The 9,314-nt window shown below is 39.5% G+C and overlaps 1 protein-coding gene across 3 annotated transcripts in view; it reads right to left on the bottom strand.

Moving 5' to 3' along the window:
* LOC106522225 (actin-binding LIM protein 1-like) overlaps positions 1–9,314 on the bottom strand; it is a gene marked incomplete in the record, with an annotated part of 50,230 nt that overhangs the window by 3,332 nt on the left and 37,584 nt on the right. For all 3 annotated transcript variants that reach the window (XM_014015158.1, XM_014015157.1, XM_014015159.1), the window contains 8 exon segments: positions 1,619–1,626; positions 1,850–1,910; positions 2,051–2,112; positions 2,262–2,385; positions 3,840–3,925; positions 7,292–7,339; positions 8,006–8,110; positions 8,600–8,719. In XM_014015158.1, the coding sequence (XP_013870612.1) occupies positions 1,619–1,626; positions 1,850–1,910; positions 2,051–2,112; positions 2,262–2,385; positions 3,840–3,925; positions 7,292–7,339; positions 8,006–8,110; positions 8,600–8,719 (614 nt within the window).

Here is a 9,314-nt window from a genome sequence, read left to right as displayed (position 1 = left end):
TATTTACAAATATTTTCCCCATAGTAACAGATTGAGATTCCTTCAAAACTTTCTCCTTAAATTCTTCAGCTACTGGCTRGGTTTTTGTCTTCTTCTGCTCCTTTTAGCTTTATCTAATCGTCTGTGGTTCAGATATGTTTACCTTTAAGCTGCAGTTATTTAGCTTTTTCCTTACTTTTTTGCCTAATGTAACATATAGCTACAGTTTCACTAGTTTTTGCTTCATTTTTTAAACACATTTATTTTAACCTACTGATTTACGCTTTTAGCTTTGAGCAGCTATTTTGCTAATGTTAGCTTTTAGATATTGCATTATACGTTTAGTCTGTAGCTACTGTTGTGCTAATTGTAACAATCAGCCACAGTTGCTAATTTTAGCTTTAAATTATGGTTTTGTTATTTTATGGTTCAAGCTACTGTTCTGTGAAAATTAGCTGGTAGTTTTACTGATTTCAGCTGTTAGTCACAGTTTTGCTGAAATTTCTGTTTAGCAACGGTTTTGCTGATTTTAGCTGTCATTCATGCTTTTGCTGAAATTTGTTTAGCAACAGCTTTTGCTGAATTTAATTTTTAGTTATGATCTTGCTAATGTTTGCGTTCAGCAGTTATGCTGATTTTAGCTGTTATCTCAAGTTTTGCTGAAATTGCTGCTTAGCAAGAATTTTACTAATTTTAGCTTTTAGTRATYGTTTTGTTTTAATAGAGTTGTAACTACCGTTTTGCTAAATATGTCTTTTAGCAGCAGTTTTGCTGATTTAAACTTTCAGTCAAGGTTTTGRTGAAAATTTGTTTTGCAACCCTTGTGCTGATTTTAGCTGTTAGTCATGGTTTTGCAGAAATTTGCGTTCAGKAACAGTTTTGCCGATTTTAGCTGTTATATGACTTTGCTGATTTAAGCTTTGTTACAGTTTTGCTAAAATGAGCATTTAGCCATGGCTTTACTAGTTTGTGCTTCTAGCTAGATTTGATTGAATTTAGCTCTTTGACATGATTTTGATTAAATTCATATTTAGCACCAATTTTGGTGATTCTAGATTTAATTAATGTTTTGCTGATAAGCATTTTTGACAGATTTTTGCTTTTAGCTACAGTTTTTCTGATTTTAGATTTAATTACTGTTCGTTGATATTAGCATTTAGCTACATCTCTTCAGATTTTAGCTTCTGTTCCGCTTGTTTAACTTCAATGATTTCCTTTTTCATCAAAGTAATTCATCACTCAGCATTCACACTGTAGTTTCTGCAGTTRATTTAGCTGCGTTTTTTTTGTTTGTTTTTTGTGCCCTGACTTTAAATTCTAATCATGTTTCTGTAAAYCACAGCTTGAGTCATCACACTGATGAACAACACACAGAACAAGACACAAGGCAATGATCGTACTCTGTGTTTACAGCTACGGGCCACTGCATGCTTGCTTCTAGAGTTCCTTTTTAAAAAACAGCACAACATGCCCTGTGGTTGACATTTATCCAACAGTGATGCAAGCAAGAAGCAGGGGTGGGTGGGCAGGGGAGGGTCAGTGTGCATTCAGGGGAAAAAAAGGCATCTCTTGCAACCAAGCGCACTTATGATGCAGGATGACGAGGCATGCCAGGTGAAGAAGCAGATGAGACACATACCTGAAACTCTGCAGGACAAAATGGGACAGAAAATGAGACTCACAGTTAATGGTTTGCTGTCGGGTCCCCTGCCAGACTTCTACCTACAGAACTTTTTTTGTTTCTTTTTCCTCACGAAAAATCAAATCTGTCTGTTTCTGTGCAAACAGCGAGCCAGTTCTGACGCTGACTAGCTCTGGTGAAACTGACGAGAGATTGATTTAGCAGCTAGGTTTGGATCGAAGCTCTCACCTCGGCCTCCCCCACACATGTCACCATAGCTGTTGTACTGCGTGAAATCTGTTGACTGAGGCTGAAGGAACAGAGACAACAGCACATTAACATGCGTTGGATTGTTGATTTCAGACAAAAAAATGGTTTCATGATCGAGTGATTAAGAGTTAGCGCTGCTTTCGTTTTTGGACTTTTGGTTTTCTTTTCATGTGCTCTCACCCGATGTAACCCGTTCCTTCTGTACCCGGGCAAAGAGTTAGTCTTTGTTGGAGATGTTCGATCTGAAAAAACAGGATCGTAACGCTGAGATAAACAACAGAATGACATCTGCAAAGCTCTGTGATCTGGATGATAAATATTAGCAGCTACAGTCCAGGTGTTGTGGTGCTGACAAATCAGGAGTAAATCAGCTGAGGAAGCAGCTTCGTACCTGCATCACAGTTGCTCGTTTTGGGATCGTAGCGTTGAGCAGAGAGGCTACGGGCGTGACGCTCTCTAATCTGCTCTTTTTCCATCTCCTCCTTCAGAATGAGTTTACCTAAACCAGACTGAATCTGAAAACAACAAAACAAAACAAAACAAAAAAAAACAATTTCTAATTATTTACAAAAAAAGGACACTAATTGTAGAAATGGTATGTTTATCATATTTTATTATATCTGTAAAGCAGTGGTGGGCACAGTGAAGTTAGCTTCACTAAACACTAATCCACTAAACCAGAGTCTAAGTTCTGTTAACGCTAAACTGGAATCTTAGTTCTGCCAATGCTAAATCACAATCTTAGTTCCGCTAACGCTAAACCACAATCTTAGTTCCGCTAACGCTAAACCACAATCTTAGTTCCAATAACGCTAAACCACAATCTTAGTTCCAATAACACTAAACCACAATCTTAGTTCCAATAACGCTAAAACACAATCTTAGTTCCAATAACGCTAAAGCACTAAACAAGAATCTTGGTTCCGCCAATGCTAGACTGATAAGCAAGAATTTTAGTTCCACTAACGCTAAACCGCTAACCCTGAATCTTAGTTCTGTTAACGCTAGACAGGAGTCTTAGTTCTGCTAATGATAAAATGCTAAACAAGAATCTTATGCTGTGTCCAAAACAGCAGGTCGGGTCCTCCGGGAGGACCCAGCCTACCTGGTCGAGGTGGGCTGGGTCCACCTAGATCACTTTTATTTAAAACATTCTTTTCTCTCGCTTCGTCCGCCATTACTAGCATAAAAAAAAATATCTCCGGTCTGGCCGCAATGCATTATGGGATATGGTGGGCCAGGAAGGATCAATCGGACCAATCCTTCAATTTGGGCCAAAGGAAGGACGTATTTGTCGGCCGCATCGGAGTCTTCGGTTTTGGACGGCCTCCGTTGCGGCGCTGTGACGTAAGCGGCCGACGAATTCGGCCTTTGGAGGACCCAGRCCACCGTTTTGGACACAGCCTTAGTTCCAGTAATGCTAAAGCACTAAACAAGGGTCTTACTTCCACTAACGCTAAACTGCTAACCCTGAATATTAGTTCTTTTAATGCTAGACTAGAGTCTTAGTTCTGCTCATAATAAAATGCTAAACCACAATCTTAGTTCCACTGACGCTAAATCACAATATTAGTTCCGATAACGCTAAAGTGCTAAACAAGAGTTTTGTTTCCATTAATGCTAGATTGATGAGCAAGAATTTTAGTTCCGCTAACACTAAACTTCTTCACTTCACTTAATCTTAGTTCTGTTACAGCTAGACTAGAATCTTCMTTCCGCTAATGATAAAATGCTAAACAAGAGTCTTAGTTCCGGTAATGCTAAAGCACTAAACACCGGTCTTAGTTCCGCTAATGCTAAATCTTAGTTCTGTTAACGGTAGAAAGGAAAAGTAATTCCGCTTAAGCAGATTAGCCGTTTAGCAGAACTGTGCCCACGACTGCTGTATGGTATTTTWTTGTGTCACCACTAAGGTCTAGAGATGCTCATGGTGAAACACGTCTGGTTGAGTTTGTTGTGGTTGACTGACCTTATTGAGATGTTCTTCCTGGAGTTGCTTTTTTTTCAAAGCCTCTTCCTCCTCCTCTTCTCTAGATCTCCTCCTCCCCTCTGAACCTACAGGTGTCAAACGGGGACCAAAGCGTCACACAAAACATTTTTTTTCACAAATCCCTGAGGAAAGCATGCTGGACGAGTACCAAACAACTGGACATAAGGAAAAAACAAAACTGTAGAGATATGATAAATAATGAGTTTTAAACATGTGGACAGTTTGAACACAAATCTGAGACAGAGCTGACGAGACAAACAGAAGGACTTATTGGAATATTTGGCCACACAGACATCAATGTCGGGAATTTCCTGGATGTCGAATCAAAAAAAAAAAAATGGTGCGACAGACAAACAAAAGTTTGAAGTCAGTCTCCGTTATCTCTGTCCAAGTCATTTGTGATATTGCTACAGGTAGCCGAAGCGCTCATCAGGTAAAAGGAAGCAAAATGGTGATGCTACTTTAAAGGGATCCACGATTAGTTGTAACATTAGAATTTATTTGATAAACATATATTTTTACTGAAAAATAAAGACTGTAAAAATACCGTAGCTGTTTAGCGAGAAAGAGGAGAAGGTAGAAACAACTCAGCCTGCAACTGAAAATATGGATGGAGGACAACAGGGCTGATGTATTGGAGAACCTCAGCTTAGRCTGTTAGCCTTCATGCTAGCACTGACGCTATCACCACGTATATGTATTAGCTCAGCGCTACACATTCTCCTCCTGTCAACTGAAAATATGGATGGAGGACCTCAGTTTAGCTCGTTAGTTTGTCGCGCTAGCGCCGAGCTAATACATATAAGGCAATATAGCGTTGGCGCTAAAGCTAACAGTCTAAGCTGAGGTTCTTCTTCCATGAAGCAGCTCTGTTGTCCTCCATCCATATTTTCAGTTCCAGGCTGAGTCATTTCTACCTTCTCTCTGTCAACGCTCTCTGGTTTCATTTAAAAGAGTCGATCGTCAGATATTGTCCAAGATTAACCTTCAGGGTGGATATAGCTCGCTAGCAGCCTCGCACCGAGGACCTATCCACGCCATCATTTACCCAGAATGCTTTGTGTGTAAATAAAATGGCTCCATCTGTGTWAAAATATATTTTTAAAAATTTACAAAACTAAACATCCTACAGTATTTGTACCGTCTTTATTTTACAGTTAAAATATATGTTTATCAAATAAAGTCTAATGTTAGAACTAATTGTGGATCCCTTTCAGCAGAAAACAACATGGCGCAACAGAAACCCAACTCTTTGGCTGAAAGCAAACTCAGGTGGAGGCGTCTGGATAACAGCTCGCAGTAAAGCAGGGATGCAGTTCAGCCGGTGAAGGTAAGAAAAAAAAGGCAGAACTGGTTTGTGATGAGTCTGGTTTCAGCAGCAGGTAGAAGTGCAAACACACCCATCAGCAGCCTACTGTACCTAACACAACCAGGGAGCGGGGCCAACAGTCACCCTCGCTCCGGGAGCTGTCGTCCGGAGACGGAGCATGGGCGGCGGGGAAGGTGGCGGATCTGATGATCTCATCAGCAGACTTCCTCTGATGAGCTATGGCAGCTGCGTCTAGGTTGATAACCATGGGAACTGAGCTATCAGTGTCTGCGTCACAGTCTCAACTACACGTAAACATGTCTCGGCACCGTCGGGCTCAACAATCAATAAACTCATCTGGCCGCGATGCAGACGTCTTCCCTAACAAGTCACCGTGCTAAGAGCCGAAGCTAAACGGGATAGTTTGAACATTTTAAAGGGATGTTCAGTAGTGATCAGATGTGACATCACTCAAAGAGGGCGGAGTTTGGAGGAAGGTGCAGAAATCATAAATCTACTAGCCGAACAAAAACAGTTCTCCTCAAAATCTCTAATTTAACAGCTTTTTTTTAGCTTTTGGCTGCTAATTTGATAATTATAGGGTTTAGTCCTCATAGCTATGTTAGCTTATAATGAATAGCCAAATTTAGCTTTTACCTATAGTACTGCTAAGTTTAGCTACAATCTAGATTGTTTTAACATTGCCTAAAATTTTGTCTTGTTTAGCCACTGTTTTATTTACGTTTTAGCTTTTATCTACAATGTTGCTWGGTTTAGCATTTAGCTATGAATTAGCTAAATTTAGGTTTTAGTTACTGCTGCTACTTACAGCTTTTAGCTACAATTTAGRTGATTTWGKCTTTTACCTATACTTTWGCTAAMTTTAGCCTTAAGCTACTATTTAGTTTGTTTTAACATTGCCTAAAAATTTGTCTCAATTTAGTTTCTAGCTACTGTTTTGTTTACTTTTTAGCATTTATATATAATTAAATTCAATTCAGTTTATTTATATAGCACCAAGTCACAACAACTGTTGTCTCAGGGCACACTGTACACAAACATAAATAAATAAATAAATAAATCTAAAGAAGCCAGCACACTGCGCAGAATCTTCAATTTTACAAGATTTAGCTTTTAGCTTCAAATTTGCTAAATGTAAGTTTTAGCYGTTGTTYCTAATTTTAGCTTTCAGCTACAATTTATCTGATATTTGCTTAACTATAGCTCTGCGAAGATTAGCTGTTAGCTACTATTTAGATTGTTTTAACATTGCCTAAAATGTTTTGATTTAGCTTTTAGCCACTATTTTATTTACGTACCTTTTAGCTTTTACCTACAGTTTTGCTAGGTTTAGCTTTAAATTGCTTCCCACACCCTTAGCTACCATTTTGCTCCATTCAGCTTCAGTTTAGCTTCTTTTAGCTGATGTTTTACCTTCTCTTCTCTATTTTAACTTTGACTCCTCAATTTCAGCTTCTTCAAACTTTCACTTCACATTTTTGCAGAAAATGCTTTTTTTACAGTTCTGTTATGAAGTTAGAATACTTCAGCTTTGAAAAACAAATTGCAGGAAGAATAAAAAACAGTAAACACTGACTTCACTTATTTCTTATAAATCAAAGGTTGTTTTTGACTAAACTGACCCTTTGAAAAAGAAGATCGGTCACATTGTTGATGTGAAGGAGCCCAGTCTAACATTGTGACCGTGACTTGTTAAGACAGACTAAAAGCAAACTGCAAGTCAGACAGAAAAGGGTTAGAGACAGACTTCAAACAGAACACTGACGCAGGACAGTGACTATGGTTAGGTGAACACACACAGTCAAGCCAATAACCAAAAAATTCAGTTTTATACCATTAAACTGCTAAACTGTTGCCAGAGAGACTCAACTATCCCCTCATAAACAAACTAATAACAGACTAAACAACCTAGATTTAGATACTCGTGGCAATGATTTCAGTATGCAGTACGTCTTTAGACACATTTGGCTTCAGTTTCATACAAAAATGTTTTTGTAAATTATATCAGAAACAATTATTTTATTTACCCTTTGATTTTAAGCCTTACCTAATTTTCAGCCTTATCCATTTTACTAAGCATGTTATTTAGGAGAAAAAGTACCGTGTTGTTTGTAGATGGGCGGTTTTCTGTAGATGTTGATCCCCTGATCTGAAAAACATTTGATACAGAGACAAAAAAAACATTTAGAGTCAACCAACAAAAGGTTTAACAATTACAGCAAGGTTTCATAACCTGTTTTCCATTTCTATTTATTGGTATAATTCTAATTGTCAAGAGAGGAAAAAGATCAAATTTTATTTTAAATGGAGTGTAATGAGTGTAACCAAACAAACAACCAGACAAACAAAAGAAACAAACAACAAACCAAACAATTAACCAAACAAACAACTAATAAATCAACCACACAAAAAACAGGAATCAACCAACTAACCAACCAAACAATTAACCAACCAACCTACTCACCAACCAAACAATCAACAAAACAATTAGACAAACAACTAACCAATCAACAAACCAAACAATTAACCAAACAAACAACTAATCAATCAACTGTTCACACAAAAAACAGGAATCAACCAACTAACCAGACAACCAACCAACCAACCAACCTAACAAACAATTAACCAATCAACAATCTAATTAGACAAACAATCAAACAAAAAACCAGACAAGCAAAAAACAAATAGCCAAACAAACAAACAAAACAAACAAACAAACAAACAACTGACCAACCGATAAACCAACCAGACCAACACCAAAACAAAGACACAAGAAGATGGGTCGAGCAGTGACAGGGTGCGCTCCAGCTCCTACCTGGGACGTGGAAATGTTTGGGGGTCTGACAGAGAGGCGGGGTGACCGGCCGGCTCTCGGGCCTGAGCGGGAGGGGTGAGCTCCGGCCGCTCGGCGGGTCGGCGCCTCGCGTGAGAAGAACCGAGAACAGAACATGAGCAGAGATGCTACAGGGGAGCCACGGTCTGAACGGTGCAACACACACACACACACACACACATGGACCAACAGGACCAGGTGTGGACATTCAGAGCAGATGGGAAACATTCTGATTGGTTCTGAAAAATCCACTTGATGGGGTGGAATAAAAGCAGTCAGAAGAYAGTGAATGTGCAGGAAATGGATGAGCGTCATTCGTCGGCAGCTGCAGCTCAGTCCCATAACCTTAGACTTGGTTAGTACTTTGGGAGGTGACCAAACACACAGCTACTTGGGCAAAGTAAAAAAAAAAAAAACGATGGCTCGGACCAAAACACAACAGGTTTGACTCTAATGGGAGATGYTGGWGSWYKMAWGATGKWSSACAKSARGATGAMGAGTGGCARTCTGCTGACGGTGGAAATGACGCGTCGCTTCAAACTGTGGGGTCAGATAAGCGTGGAGCGGGGCCCTTACCTTGGCTATGGGGCAGGAAGTGGTGTCTGAAAGGGGAGGTGGGACGGGAGTCACTATTTCTGGAGCCCACACTGTTACTGCAGAGGGAGGAGCAGAGCTTCTGCATGCCTGTCAGAGCCTCTGCAGGGAGGGAGGACAAAACCCCGGGACGAGGCAGCACAAGTGGACAAAATGGGGTCGAGAGGAAGAGCGAGACGGCGAAAAACAAAAAGAGAGGAAGGTAAGAGAGTCAAACGTTGAAAGGAAGTAAAAGAAAAACACGACAAGTGAGAGATTAAAACTTTTAAAACAAACAAACAGAAAGAGAATGACATTYGGTCTAATTAAATTAAATCCTAGAAAAATTCAGGTTTGGTTAAACTAATCTAAAGTTGCTGGAGTCTCGCTGTCCTGCATGTTTTGTTTCTCTGCTCTGACACCTGATTGAATTACCTCTTCATGTTCTGRAGAATCCGGTTAATCATGTATTGATTCAAATCAGGTACAAAACATGCAGGATCGTGATCCTCAGGACCAGGATTAAACACCCCTGCCTTCGAGGGAACATGAAGGGTATTTGTGTATCTATAAAGTACACATACACGCACACGTTTGTATTTCTATCCTTATTTGGACCACTTATTGACTTCCATTCATTTACCGMTCATTTCTYTAGCCTAACCCTGACCTCCTACCATAAACCTGACCTAAACTCAATTTATAGTTTAGTCATAAC

The sequence above is a fragment of the Austrofundulus limnaeus genome, unplaced genomic scaffold (assembly GCF_001266775.1).
Source record: "Austrofundulus limnaeus strain Quisiro unplaced genomic scaffold, Austrofundulus_limnaeus-1.0 Scaffold123, whole genome shotgun sequence".
Lineage (NCBI taxonomy): Eukaryota > Metazoa > Chordata > Actinopteri > Cyprinodontiformes > Rivulidae > Austrofundulus > Austrofundulus limnaeus.
Note: the sequence above shows the minus strand (reverse complement) of the source record. Positions and strands in the feature narration are given on the sequence as shown.